Below are 15,777 nucleotides of genomic sequence, written 5' to 3' on the forward strand. Positions count from 1 at the left end.
ATCCTTCCTGCCAAATACTTCTCATGTCCCCTCCTTGCTCGTCTTAGCTCTCTCTTTAGATCCTTCCTCGCTACCTTGTAACTATCCATCGCCCCAACCGAAACTTCACACTTCATCTTCACATAGGCCTCCTTCTTCCTCTTAACAAGAGATTCCACTTCCCTGGTAAACCACGGTTCCCTCGCTCGACGCCTTCCTCCCTGTCTGACCGGTACATACTTATCAAGAACACGCAGTAGCTGATCCTTGAACAAGCCCCACTTATCCAGTGTGCCCAACACTTGCAGCCTACTTCTCCACCTTATCCCCCCCAAGTCACGTCTAATGGCATCATAATTGCCCTTCCCCCAGCTATAACTCTTGCCCTGCGGTGTATACTTATCCCTTTCCATCATTAACGTAAACGTCACCGAATTGTGGTCACTGTCCCCAAAGTGCTCTCCTACCTCCAAATCCAACACCTGGCCTGGTTCATTACCCAAAACCAAATCCAACGTGGCCTCGCCTCTTGTTGGCCTGTCAACATATTGTTTCAGGAAACCCTCCTGCACACACTGTACAAAAAACGACCCATCTATTGTACTCGAACTATATCTTTTCCATTCAATATTTGGAAAGTTAAAGTCTCCCATAATAACAGGCAGTTGCAGAGCCAGGGACTACATGAGGGATTGTTGGCGAGCATCCAGCACCTGCAGGTGCAGTTAGAGGAGCAAGAGTTGGTGTCGACTGTGAGTGCCACCCAGGCCAACACCACAAGGGTGGCATTCGCGATGGAGGCGAGCGCTTTGGCTATGGATCTGCATTTCCAAGGCCTGGGGCATTCTGTGCAGGTGCTGGCCAAGGTCCAGGGCAAGGTTGCAGTCTCAGAGGCAACTATGTGCTAGAGCCACATGGATAGCGCAGTGGTGCTCCTGAGTGTGGCCCAGTCACAGCAGGCCATGGCTGGGAAAGTCGGCAATGCCCAGGCTCTGGCCAATGTGGCTCAGTCACAGAGGGAGGTAGCCCAGTCCCAGAGGGAGATGGCACAGTCACTGGTTGATGTGGCACAAACCCAGAAGATGGTGGTACTGTCGCAGCGTGATGTGGCGCAGTCCCAGATGGAAATGGTCCACTCCCTGTGCTCCATGACCGCGAGCATGCAGGGCCTGGTTGGGATGGCAGGGGGTCTCCAGAACTAGAACTGCCAGGTGGCCGGGGAACCTCAGGGGTTATCTCTGCTCGCACCCACGTCCCATGGAGTAGCCCCGGAGCCATCGGGCACCCCAAAGGAGGAGGAGATGATGGAGCCCATGCCAGTGACTCCCAAAGGAGAGGGCACCCCCCCTGCCCCTCCTGTCACTGGTGCAGCTTGCGGGCAGAACGGGGCGGCACCATGCCACCTGAGACCCGAGCAGATGGGCCCGGTCGCCCCAGAAGGCGCTGGCCAATGGGGATCCAGGTCACAGGGCAGGAATCACAGTCAGCTGACTCCACTCCTGCTGTACTGTCTGGGGAACAACCTAGGCACGGAAGACCGCACAACGTGTGTGCAGGGCCAATGTGCACAGGACGCTCTGACCACCTCCAGGTTCACCAACTAGGGGGAGGAGGGAGGGAAAAGGGACACATATCCCGCCCTCTCAACATCATACTGGAGGGTCCATCCAGAACGCTCCAGGCACCCGAATGGGGCCATCAGATTCTCATCATTCCCCTCTGTGCCCGATACCAGGGCAGTGTGCAAATTCAGGAGGCCAAAGCACTGCTCGATCACGCTCCTGGTTGCTGTATGAGCATCATTGTAGCGGGTCTCTGCGCTCCTGGTTGCTGTATGGGCATCGTTGTAGCAGGTCTCTGCGTCGGTTTGTGGCCTCCGGATAGGTGTCATCTGCCACAACCGCAGTGGATAACCCCTGTCGCCCAGGAGCCAACCCCCAGCTGGGGGCATGTCTCAAGCATGTCAGGAATCGTCGAGTGTGCCAGGATGAAGGCGTTGTGCCCACTGCCCGGGTATCGGGTGCAGAGGGGAACAGTGAACATCTGATGGTCGCATATCAGCTGCACGTTCATCGAGTGGAACCCCTTTTGCTTGGTATAGAGCGGCCCGTCATCCGCACGTGTTCGCAGGGGGACATGCATCCAGTCAATAACCCCCTGGACCCTGGGCATGTCGGCGATGGTGGCGAAACCCGCTGCCCGGGTACCCTGGTGGGCTCAGTCCCACATTGAAGTGGATGTATTGAACCGCCTGGGCATACAGGGCCTCTGACGGTGCGGATGCACCTGTGAGATCCCGGACAGGACCCCACTCAGTAACTGGAAGGATCCCATTCCGTAAACGTTCAGGCTACTGTGGGTGTTGCCCTGGTGGGGCTACTGCTGGTGGCGGAGGGTGGGGTGCAGGGGTGGGGGCACTCATACGACCGGTGTCACTCAGCAGAACCAGGGGCCAAGGTGGGTGGTCAGTTGGGTGCGCAGGCAAGATGGCCAGGGTAATGGCAGTCCGTGTCTGGGCACCGCTCCAGACCCATGAGGGGGTCAGCTCGGCCACTCAGCCTGTTCCCCCCATCACCTCTCCCTCCCCGGTCCTGGCAGGTTTCCCATATCCCAGCTAGCCTGGCCAGTGTCTGGCCCGGTAGCCCACATACGCTCCTCTGAGTCCTACCTCTTCTCTCTCCCTCATCAGCCATGACGCCGGTTGCATGACTTTTAGAAGCACAAGTGAACCGCGCCATTGGGAACTCAGCCCATCGGAGGTGGCGGCCCCGGAAAATGCCAGGTCAGGCCGGCTAATGATATGCAAATGGTGTTTACTTTACGTATGTTCCAGTACGCATTGATACCGCTGTCGAGGTGACAGAGAATTGTGATTTGGCATCAAATCGGCACATGCCGCAATTTTGGCGTCCGAACCTATTCTCCGGGTCAGGCCCGCTAATGATATGCAAACGGTGTTTACTGTACGTGCGTTCTGGTACGCACTGATGCTGCTGTCGAGGTGACAGAGACTTGCGATTTGGCATCAAATTGGCGCCCGCTGTGAGTTTGGCGACAGAACTTATTCTCCGCCTAATTGTGTTTAGAAATGTTGACATTGGCCAGAGAAACCCGGAGAAACCCGCTCCAGATGTTACAAGGGCAGTAACAGCAAAAAGCCCTGGGGCGCTTTTAAAAGTTTATGATCATAATCTAAATTAAAACATTCAAACATTTTTGAAACATGCAAAATTATATAATAATAGTGCAGATTTAAATAGTTTCATAGATTTAAAACAAATAACCAAATAATCACCTTTAATCAGAAAAAAAATTACTTAAAGAATCAACAACAATAGTAATGCTTGTTTAAAAGAAAGAGCAAAGAAAAAATCGTTAAAAATGCATCAACGTACCTTTAAAACAGTTGTTAAAAAAGTTGCCTGCTGTTTTCTATCTAAATCTATTGGGCACGGTTCACTGGATAATTTCCAATTGTGGTAGTGGATGGGAACTGCTGCGAGCTTCCCGGCGAAGCCGGCAGTGCAATGCAATGTTAATTAGTCCACTTTAGGAAGCCCCATGGGCTTCAAGCCACAAATGAAGACTTGCCAGTCGATTCGTTGGGATCACGCTCGCCAGACCCCCGCTATTGATGTTGAGCAGCTCTGGCACAGCCAATCTCACTCAGCTCGCAGCCATGGTGCCAAGACAACCAGTCCCAAGATTTGGAGTTATAGATCTGGGGAAGCTCTTAGAGGCGGTCTATGCCAGGAGGGTTGTTCTGTTCCCCTGAGGGACCCAGAGGGTGAGCCACAGGGCAGCAAATGCCAGTCCAATGCCGGCAACTCCACATCATTCCTTTTTTATGGCGACCAGAACTGCACACAGTACTCCAACTGTGGCCTCACCCAAGTTCCATACAACTTTAACATGACCTTCTTGCTTTTGTAATCTATGCTTCGATTAATAAAGGCAAATGTCCCATATACCTTTTTCACCACCCTATTTCACCACCTCCCCTTCTGCCTTCAGAGATCTATGGACAAACATGCCAAGGTCCCTGTGTTCCTCAGAACTTGGGGCTGGTTTAGCACACTGGGCTAAATTGCTGGCTTTGAAAGCAGACCAAGGCAGGTCAGCGGCACGGTTCAATTCCCGTACCAGCCTCCCCGAACAGGTGCCGGAATGTGACGACTAGGGGCTTTTCACAGTAACTTCATTTGAAGCCTACTTGTGACAATAAGCAATTTTCATTTTTCATTTCAACTTCCTAGTGTCATGCCATTCATTGAATACTTCCTTATCAAAATACTCCTTCCAAAGTGTATCTCATCACACTAGAGTTAAATTCCATTTGCCACTTTCCCACCCATATGACCATCCCGTCTATATCTTCCTGTAACCCAAGACAGTCAACCTCAGTGTGAACTACCCGGCCAGCCTTTGCGTATATCTGCAAACTTATTGACCCTAGCCCCCCCGCCCCCACCCCCCCCCCCCACCACCACCACCACCACCCCCCACCACCCCCATACACCCACAGAGTCATCTATCTCACTTACATAAATTATGACTAATACGGGACCCAGTACAGATCCCTGTGGTACGCCACTGGACACTGGCTTCCGGTCACTAAAGCAGCTGTTTCTCGTCACCCTCTGTTTCCTACAGCTCAGCCAGCTTTGAGTTCCCCTGTATCCCATGTGATTTGGCTTCTTTATAAATCTTCCATGTGGGACCTTGTCAAATGCTTTGCTGAAACCCATGTGATCTACATCAACTGCGTTACATCACCCTCATTCGCACACTTACCACGTGCTCAGAAAATTCAATCATATGTTTTAGGCATGATCTCCCTCTGACAAAGTCATGCTGACTATTCCTGATCAAACCTTGCCTCTCCAAGTGCAGATAGATTGTCTCCTTCAGAATTTTCTCCATTAGTTTTCCCACCATTGATGTGAAACTCACTAGCCTGTAGTTTCCTGGCCTTTCTTAGTGGGGCCATATTCGCGGTTCTCCAGACCTTTGGCACCTCTCCCATCCAGACCTAGAGATTTCTCCACCTTTAAGCCTGCCTGTGTACCCATTCCGGGACACTAGTCCCTGCCTGTCTGCCCCACTGACCACCCATAACTCCCACTGACCACGGAACTTACCGTGAAGGCCTCTGGCCATGCGGGTGAAGGCCATTACTAATAGGGAATTGGCAATCATAGTTAAGTGAATACTTCACACATCCCAAGTGGATACAGAACTGGCTAGGTCATAGAAGGCAGAGAGGAGCAATGGAAGGATGCTTTTCTAATTGGAGGGCTGTGCCCAGTGATGTTCCACAGGGATCAGTGCTGGGACCTTTGCTGTTTGTAGTATATATAAATGATTTGGAGGAAAATGTAACTGGTCTGATTAGTAAGTTTGCAGACGACACAAAGGTTAGTGGAATTGCGGATAGCGATGAGGACTGTCAGAGGATACAGCAGGATTTAGATTGTTTGGAGACTTGGGCAGAGAGATGGCAGATGGAGTTTAATCCGGACAAATGTGAGGTAATGCATTTTGGAAGGTCTAATGCAGGTAGGGAATATACAGTGAATGGTAGAACCCTCAAGAGTATTGAAAGTCAGAGAGATCTAGGAGTACAGGTCCACAGGTCACTGAAAGGGGCAACACAGGTGGAGAAGGTAGTCAAGAAGGCATACGGCATGCTTGCCTTCATTGGACGGGGCATTGAGTATAAGAATTGGCAAGTCATGTCGCAGCTGTATAGGACCTTAGATAGGCCACACTTGGAGTATAGTGTTCAATTCTGGTCGCCACACTACCAGAAGGATGTGGAGGCTTTAGAGAGGGTGCAGAATAGATTTACCAGAATGTTGCCTGGTATGGAGGACATTAGCTATGAGGAGCGGTTGAATAAACTCGGTTTGTTCTCACTAGAACGGCGGTGGTTGAGGGGCGACCTGATAGAGGTCTACAAAATTATGAGGGGCATAGACAGAGTGGATAGTCAGAGGCCTTTCCCCAGGGTAGAGGGGTCAATTACTAGGGGGCATAGGTTTAAGGTGAGAGGGGCAAGGTTTAGAGTAGATGTACGAGGCAAGTTTTTTACACAGAGGGTAGTTGGTGCCTGGAACTCGCTACCGGAGGAGGCGGTGGAAGCAGGGACGATAGTGACATTTAAGGGGCATCTTGACAAATACATGAATAGGATGGGAATAGAGGGATACAGACCCAGGAAGTGTAGAAGATTGTAGTTTAGTCGGGCAGCATGGTCGGCACGGGCTTGGAGGGCCGAAGGGCCTGTTCCTGTGCTGTACATGTCTTTGTTCTTTGTTCTTGGACCCCATGGTTGGGTGTGCCATGTAACATGCGGGGCTCGTTGCCTCGCAATCCAATCACACCTCGATGCATGGAAAATGTGCTTGAACACTGCGGGAGTCAGCACCACAGACACAGCAGCCAACTTCTGAACACCCAGGAGATGGGCTTCAGCCCCGGGCATATGTCCATGGCCATGGTATGGCGATGTTCTGTTCAGGTGTCTGGGGTGCAGGGTGAGCGGTCTGGTGAGCAGTCTCCCCCCCCCTCAGCTGAGTCTGCGTGGGCTGGGTGTGTTGGGTGGGAGGGGGGGGGGGGGGGCGGCAGGAGCCCATGTCTGGGGGCATGGGGCATGGGATTGGTGGTCAGCGGAACATACTGGTTGTGGTGATGGTACCACGTTACGCCTCCCCATCCAAGTGCACACTCCCCTCCTTATCCCCTAACTACCCCCTCCTCCTAAGTGAGCCTTGACCTGCTTGGCCTTCCTTGCTCTACCGCTGCATCTAGGTGTATCTCCAGGATGCATATCAGAGGTGGAGGCAGCCAGCTGCTTACCACATCGTGTAGCCTTAGATGTCTCGAGCGAATGTCCTCTGGGGTCAGTGTGCTCCGGCACACTTGCAGCAGCACATGCACAGTCCTGCCACCCTGTTCCAGGTGCTGATTGTGAGACGCGGCGTCGTCAGAGGGATGGAACTCTGGGGAGCTGGTGTCTACTGCCGCCAGTCCATAGGATGGGTCCAGGTTGGTGCCAATAGACTCTGTGGTTCACCTCGGAATGGAGGGACAGCTGGATCGAGTCCCGGCTGTTCATGCATTATCTGGCCCTGCCAGCCCTAGCGGCTCCCCAATGCCTTCACCTTGTCGATGCTCCTTAGTGACTGGGACTTTTCACCCAGTGACTAGGACAAGCTCTGCAGCACCTCGGCCATTCCCATCTGAGACCGGGACATGAACTCCAGTGCCTTATCAAGATCTGCCTGGTATTGGGTCACATCCCCCAGCGAGTTGGACAGTCTACCAAGGCCCACAGCCATGGCCGTCACCGACTGAACCACATCTTGGGAACCTCTACTCATGCAGCTGAAATCATGCACCAGGCTCTCCATCGAGGCCGCCAACATAGCTGTGTTGGCCTCGGGTCAGCGCTATTTCTTGCGCTCATAGCATCTGTGACCTCGCCAATCAGCTATGGACCTGCTGGAGGACTGCTGACATCTCACTTTGAATGTCACGGCCACACCCCAATGCCTGCATCAGCTTCGGGTAAACCTGTTCCATGAGATTCAGCATGTGACTGAGACCCAGCTGGGTTCTGGATTCAGCAGACCTCCGACTGATGTCTTGCCTGGGAATTAATGCCTCCACCTGATGTGCATCTTCAAGTGCGTGATGCTCACCAGAATGTGCCTCAGAAGTCTGACCACTAATGTTGCCCACCGAGGTGCATGTCTCTGTGCTGGTAGAGTGTGGATGACAGCTGTGACGCATCGATGGTGGCATCCTCGGAGCTCTCCTCTGGTGTGGTCTCATGAAAGGCAGGAGCGGGAGGGGGGGGAACACCACCCCTGATGGGCCGGTGCCGTCTGGGCCCTCTCCCAATGGTTGTGGGACAACTTCCCTTGCGGGGACCCAGAGGGCATTGTTAACTGCACGTATGGAGGGGGGGTGAAGGAAGAGTTGGTGGGGGGGAAGGAAGAGAGGGTTGTGAGGGATGCAAAGGTTTCAGGGGGTGGGGGGTTGCGGGGTGCCAATGCACACTTACAGCCCAGTGTCAGTCATTGACCTTTTTGTGGCACTGGAGGCCTGTCGTCCTGGTCACGCTGCCTCAGCTGACGCGCCACAGCAAAAAATCGAACCAACCTCCTCAGAAGACAAACAAAGGACACAACCGACAGAGTACCCTCCGTCGTCCAGTACTTCCCCGGAGCGGAGAAACTACAACATCTTCTTCGCACCCTTCAACACGTCATCGATGAAGACGAACATCTTTCCAAGGTCAACCCCACACCCCCATTAATTGCCTTCAAACAACCGCGCAACCTCAAACAAAACTATTGTTTGCAGCAAACTACCCAGCCTTCAGAACAGCGACCACGACACCACACAACCCTGCCATGGCAATCTCTACCAGATCATTGACAAGGGTACTACCATTACACGTGAGAACACCACCCACCAGGTACGCGGTACATACTTGTGCGACTCGGCCAACGTTGTCTATCTCATACGCTGCAGGAAAGGATGTCCCGAAGCGTGGTACATTGGCGAGACCATGCAGACGCTGTGACAACGGATGAACGGACATCGCGTGACAATCGCCAGGCAGGAATGTTCCCTTCCAGTCGGGGAACACTTCAGCACTCAAGGGCATTCAGCCTCTGATCTTCGGGTAAGCGTTCTCCAAGGCAGCCTTCAGGACTCGCGACAACGCAGAATCGCCAAGCAGAAACTTATAGCCAAGTTGCGCACTCATGAGTACGGCCTCAACCGGGACCTTGGATTCATGTCACATTACATTCACCCCCCACCATCTGGCCTGGGCTTGCAAAATCCTACCAACTGTCCTGGCTTGACACAATTCACACCTCTTTAACCTGGGGTTACCCCTCTCTCTGGATCTGTAAAGACTTGATGACCTGCAAATGCTCGCATTCAAAACATTGTCTTGCATCTTTGACTTTGTCTACATACATATGTTTCTGGAACCTACCTCTTCATTCACCTGAGGAAGGAGCAGTGCTCCGAAAGCTAGTGATTTGAAACAAACCTGTTGGACTTTAACCTGGTGTTGTAAGACTTCTTACTATAAAAAAGGAAGGACTGGGTGCAGAGAAGATTGATCAGGATGTTGTTTGGGATGGAACATTTAAGTTATGTAGAGAGGTTGGATAGGCTTTGGTTGTTTTCATTGGAGCAGAGAAGACTGAGGGTTGACCTGATCGAGGTGTACAAGATTATGCGGGGCATGGACAGGGTGGTTAGGGAACAGCTGTTCCCTTAGTTATAGCGTCAGTCATGAGGGGACACAAGTTCAAGGTGGGAAGCAGGAGGTTTAGAGAGAATGTGAGGAAAACCTTTTTACACAGTGGTGACGATCTGAAACACACTGCCTCACATCCTAAGTACCTCGATGAGCACTTGACATGTCTTAACATTCGAGGCTTTGGGCCAAGTGCTGGCAAATGGGATTAGGATTGGCAGTGGTGCAGACTCGATCATCTGAAGGATGTTTTCTGCACTATATTTTTCTGTGATTCTGTCATCCAAGGGTTGGCATGGAGGACCCGCACACGGTTGCCCCCCCCACCCTCCCCCAACTGTTACACCTCAACCCCTCCATCCAGCCCAACCGGGACTGTAGCCCCCCCTTCCCCCCAGTGCCCCCCCCCCCTCCCCACACCCTTTCGAGTATAGGGGTAGCAAACTCAGTGCCCCTGGGCTCATTACCTGAGAGTGAAGGTGTGAAGGTGGCTACTCACCTCCTAGGGTCCCCACAGCAGCCCTTCTGCCATGTTTTTCAAAGGGAGTACTTAAACCGGCACTAGCATGGTCGCTTGCTGGGGCGGCAGCTGGATCATGGAAGGCCATTGGATATGGGGTGGCTCCCGTTAATTGTATGGAAATAGAGCTTAAGTAGTAATAATTGGTTTCTCGCCACGCTGCGGCGGAATCCCTATTTCGCCAATGGGAGCGGGCCGGTTGCAGCGAAACTTGTTGCATACTGCTCGAGTGTAACGAGGCCACTGAACCGTGCCCATTGTTTTGTTTGAATGCCTGTCCTTAATGGATGTTCCGAAGCAGGCTGTGTCATAAGGGGACGGGTGTGGATTCCTGCACTGACTGGGGCGCTGGAGGCCTATGGCTGCCGCAGAGAAAAGAAGGTTTGTCGCATCATTGGAGCGCAGGTTAAGTGCTCACATTTCTCTTTTAAAATCGGCAGCCAGCTAGCCAGATATTACGGGCCAATCTCTTCTTTGTAGTAATACTGTTGCATATTTTTTCAAACCGGTCTCATGGTTACTGACTCCCCCCTGCCAGTGGAAATTGTCCTTTTTTATTCTATCTCAGCCCTTTATTATTTTAAACACAATTAAATTTGACCTACTCTCCTCCAAAGAGAACAATCCCAGGGCAGCACGGTGGCACAGTGGTTAGCATTGCTGTCTCACGGCTCCGAGGTCCCAGGTTCAATCCCGGCTCTTGGTCACTGTCCGTGTGGAGTTTGCACATTCTCCCCGTGTTTGTGTGGGTTTCGCCCCCACAACCCAAAGATGTGCAGGGTAGGTGGATTGGCCTTGCTAAATTGCCCCTTAATTGGAAAAAATTAATTGGGTACTCAAAATTTATATATAAAAAGAAAAAAATAAAGAGAACAATCCCAGCTTCTCTATGCTCTCCATGTGACTGAAGGCCTTTATCCGAGGTGTCTTCTGTTCCCACAGTGGAGGGGTGAGGAGGTGTGTAGTGTAGGGTATTCACTGAAGTTACACGGGAAGACCAGTGGATTTATATTGTCAGGTTCACGGTTACATCAGTTTATCGATTCCTAACTCCAAGGTTCGGCTATATTGGTCGAGATCCATCCCAGTTTTACTACTGCTGTTTATGTTAAACCAAAGCTCTGTATTTAGTGAATGCGTTCAGAAAAGGGAGCAGAGCAGAAATGAGAGGCAATTAATGCAAGGTGCATTCTCCATACACAAACTAACTTCACTAACAATGTCTTGACTAAAACTATCATAACATGTGAAGAGCTGACTATTTGAATATTTAAATGTGGCACTTCCCTGTCGTAACTGATTTCCCATTGGGACAGAATAGTAACAAAGACAGTGGATTGGATTAGATTTGTTTATTGTCAAATGTACTGAGATACAGGGAAAAGTATTTTACTGTGAGCAGCTCAAACAGATCATTTAGTACATGGGAAGAAAAGAAAATACATATAGGGCAACACAAGATCCACAATGTAAATACATAGACACCGGCATCGAGTGAAACATACAGGAGTGTAGTATTAATCAGGTCAGTCCATAAGAAGGTCGCTTAGGAGTCTGTTAACAGCAGGGAAGAAGCTGTTTTTGAATCTGTTCGTACATATTCTCAAACTGGCACCCAAAAAAGAAGAAATTCAGTGTATTCCAAGAATTGTGTCATTCTTCAATAAGCAGCTGTGTGAATTGATGAGGGAAAACCCAGTTGAGAATGCAATAAGACCTAAGAAATAGCAACAGTAGTAGGCCATTAAGCCCACCTAGTTTGCTCCATCATTTGATGAGATCATGACTGATCTCATATGGTAATCCTCAAACTCCACTTTCCCTCATAACCCTTACTGATTAAAAGTCTGTTCATCTGTGAACTGCAGATGGAAGCATAACTAAAAACCAAAGAATGAACAGACTCTGAATACCAAATATCTTTCACAGCGTTCAACATGCTGCCTGACATGATTATCAAATATCTCTACTGCTTCAAGTAAAATTAGAGGAAAGTACAGGATTGTAGAAAACTTCTTTTGTATTATTCTTTTACTTATTTTAAGATGTTGATGTGGATTCTCCATTGCCCGACACCAGTAGCGGGTTTCCTAATCCAGCGGAGAATGGAATGTCGGCCGCAAAACAGCACAAATCTCGTTCCAATGCTCCTGTCCCCCGCTGGCGATGGCAGCAAGCTACATGTCCCTCGCTGGCAGGAGAATGCAAACCAGTAGCGAGTCTCTGCTGGCGGGCACACTTAGTTTCCAGAATGGAGAATCCAGCCCCTTATTTTTAGATCTTTGTTTTGCTGCATTCCTTATAGAGTATTGATAAATTGCCTGAGTATGTTAGAATCACATCATATTCTTAACAGCACATCTATGTTCCAATGTAAGAGATTTGTCGCCTTAACATTGGGCTCCCATAATTTGAATTCAGCTAACTTCATTACAAATTTTAAATACGCTAAGTCATAGCTGATACAAGGCATCACAGAGACTCATTTATTGAGATACTTGATAGGAAAAAGCACAGACAATCTCTGCCAAGTGAATGCAAACTCAGTCGCAGAATAATTCAAATCAAGACATGAAATTGCAATTTGCTGAACCAAATTTAATGTATTTTGATTATATCAAAATCTTCCATACATCACATTGCAACATAAAAACCCAACTATAGACTTGCAATGTACGAAAGCATTTCTTATTTCCATAATTTTGAGATTAAATATAAAAAGTCCAGCCATCAGCTGGCTCCCAGTTTTATGGGAATGAGTTCTTGTTCCTTTATCCCTAATTTTCTTTCAAATGGTCAGCATGTAAAGTTTTTTTGTTCCAAGTTTCTTATTATCCTCAAAAAGTATTTCCTGTTGGCTTGAGGTATCCTGAGCACGGTAGCACAGTTCAAAGCTCCAGGGTCCCAGGTTTGATTCCCGGCTTGGGTCACTATCTGTGTGAAGTCTGCATGTTCTCCCAGTGTATGCGTGGGTTTCCTCCAGGTGCTCCGGTTTCCTCCCACAGTCCAAAGATGTGCAGGTCAGGTGCATTGGCTTTGCTAAATTGACCTTATGCCCAAAAAGGTTGGGTGGGGTTACTAGGTTATGGGGATAGGGTGCTATTTCCAAGTGCCGGTGCAAACTCGATGGGCCGAATGGCCTCCTTCTGCACTGTACATTCTATTAGTAACCCTCTGGTACTTTTCTCAATTCGGCAGTTACACATGTCTTGCCAGAGGCATGTTTTAATGATCACAATGTTAAATCCAGTTAATGCCATTCCATCATTGTTCCAGAAAGAGAAACATGTTTAAAAGTCGAATCGCATTTCCACAAAATGCATATTTTGTTGAGAATTTTCTCAACCCAAAATGATTAAATAGATTGAGGTGCATGGGTTTGCAAACTACTCCTTTTTAAAAATAAAATTCTTGATCAAAAGCTTTGTTTCTGCCAAAAAGTTACAATTTTTATTTTCCAGGGTTGAATTTTGAGCTCCACAAGACACTTTCAATATTCTAATATAAAGGAAAACATGTATTTTCTGTGAAAAGTTCATTTTTTCCAGCAAATGGTTGATGAATATCCTCTCCACAGACATTTACATGGATATGCACATCTGATTGATTTCTATTAAGTATGTTTCAAGCTGTTGGCACTCTGTATTCTAATGAACTCTTACAAATAATATATTTCAGATGATTGTCATCGAGTCAAGTTGTATCCATTGCTGGGAGATTTCAGTTTTGACTATGTTAATATGAACTACATAGATGTAAGTGATACTGCTTTAACTTGTGCAGGACTATCCCACTTGCTGAAAATGAAGTTGCCACCTATCTAGAATAAGAGAAATTAGTTTCACTACAATCATTGTCCAAGCTCATGAATGAAGAATGGCTATTTGGACATGACACTAAGGAACTGTTGGTACCATAATTGCAGCATGGCATCACTGCTCCTGTGCTTGAATCCTCTCACAATGAAGGCGAGTCTACCATTTGCCTTCTTTACCTTCAGTGACTGGTGTTTGAGGACAGCCAGGTCTCGTTGCATGTTCCCCTCTCCTAACTTATGGCCATTCACATAATAGTCTACCTTCTTGTTTTTGCCACCAAAGGGGACAACCTCGCATTTATCCAAATTATACTGCATCTGCCACTCATTTACCCACTCACTCAACTTGCCCAAATCACACTGAAGGATCTCTGCATTCTCCTCACAGCTCACCCTTCCACCCAACTTGGGTGTCACCTGCAAATTTGGGGTATGACATTTTGTTCCCTCATCTAAATCATTAATATATATTGCGAATAGTTGGGGACCTGGCATCGATCCCTGTGGTACCCCACTAGTCACTACCTGCCAATTTGAAAACGACTCGTTAATTCCTACTCTTTGTTTCCTGTCTGCCAACCAGTTTTCTATCCATCTCAATATAATACCCCCAATCCCATGTGCTTTAATTTTACACGCTAATCTTTTATGTGGGACTTTGTCCAAAGCCTTCTGAAAGTCCAAATACACCACATCCACTGGTTCTCCTTTATCAATTCTACTCGTTACACCCTCAAAGAATTCCAGTAGATTTGTCAAGCATGACTTCCCCTTCATAAATTCCTGCTGACTCTGTCCGATCCTGCCGCTGTCTGCGAAGTGTTCTGCTATAAAATCTTTGATAAATAATTCTAGAATTTTCCCCACTACTGACGTCAGATTTATTCGTCTGTAATTGCCGGCTTTCTCTCTACCTCCCTTTTTAAATAGTAGAGTTACATTAGCCACTCTCCAATCTGCAGGAGCTGTTCCAGACTTGATATGATCCTGGAAGATGACCACCAATGCATTCACTATTTCCTGAGCCACCTCCTTCAGTACCCTTTGTACTGAATTAGTTCAAAATTTGGTTCCAACTCCATCTACAAGTTTGATTATTAGGCCTTGGTGATTTATCAGCCATCAATCCCATCAATTTCCCCAACACCCTTTCTCTACTGATATTGATCACCTTCAGTTCCTCCTTCTCACTCACTAAACTCTACATTCCAAACATTTCTGGTATCTATTTGTGTCCTCATTTTGAAGACAGGACCAAAGTATGTATTTAGTTGCTCAGCCATTTCTTTGTACCCTATTATACATTCCCCCGTTTCTGACTGTAAGGGGCCGACATTTGTCTTCACCAATCTTTTTCTCTTCACGTACCTATAGAAAGTTTTACAGTCAGATTTTAATATGCCCTGCAAGCTTACTTTTGTACTCTATTTTCTTCTTCCTTATCAATCCCTGGTCCTTCTTTGCAGATTCTAAACTGCTCCCATCATCAGACCAATTTGAATGCTACTTCCTTGGATCAAATACTATCCCTAATTTCCCTTGTAAGCCATGAATTGGCCACCTTTCCAATTTTACTTTCGTGCCCGACAGTAATAAACAGTTGTTGCAGTTCCTCCATCTGCTCTCAGAATGTTTGCTATTGCCTATGCACTGTCATCCCTTTAAGTAACATTCCCCAATTGATCACAGCCAACTCACGCCTCATTTCATCGCAGTTTCCTTTGTTAAGATTCAGGACTACTTCACTCTCTATCTTGAGGAAAATTCTATCATATAATGGTCGCTCATCCCCAAGGGGTCTTGCACAACTAGCTTGCCAATGATTCCGTTCTCATTGCACAGTACCCAGTCTAGGATGGCTTGTGCTCTTGTTGGCTCCTCAGCATATTGATCCAGAAGACCATCCTGCATACACTCCAGGAATTCCTCCTCTATGGAATTGTGGCTAATTTGATTTTCCCAATCTAAATGGAGATTAAAATCACCCATAATTACAGTTATTCCTTTATTATATTCATCTCTAATTTCTGTTATAATTTCATTGCCAACAATATTATGGGCGGCATGGTAGCACAGTGGTTGGCACTGCTGCTTCACAGTACCAGGTCCTGGGTACGATTCCTGTTTGTAGTGGGGATGACATTGGCAAGATGTTCATCTTCATTGATGACG

The 15,777-nt window shown here is 48.2% G+C and overlaps 1 protein-coding gene across 1 annotated transcript in view; it reads left to right on the forward strand.

The window, feature by feature from the left end:
• LOC140417302 (receptor-type tyrosine-protein phosphatase U-like) overlaps positions 1 to 15,777 on the forward strand; it is a 1,277,635-nt gene that overhangs the window by 946,229 nt on the left and 315,629 nt on the right. The window contains exon 19 of the mRNA XM_072501194.1: positions 13,467 to 13,543. Coding sequence (XP_072357295.1) covers positions 13,467 to 13,543 — 77 coding nt within the window. The remainder of the gene's footprint in view (positions 1 to 13,466; positions 13,544 to 15,777) is intronic.

Source organism: Scyliorhinus torazame, chromosome 1 (genome assembly GCF_047496885.1).
Source record: "Scyliorhinus torazame isolate Kashiwa2021f chromosome 1, sScyTor2.1, whole genome shotgun sequence".
Lineage (NCBI taxonomy): Eukaryota > Metazoa > Chordata > Chondrichthyes > Carcharhiniformes > Scyliorhinidae > Scyliorhinus > Scyliorhinus torazame.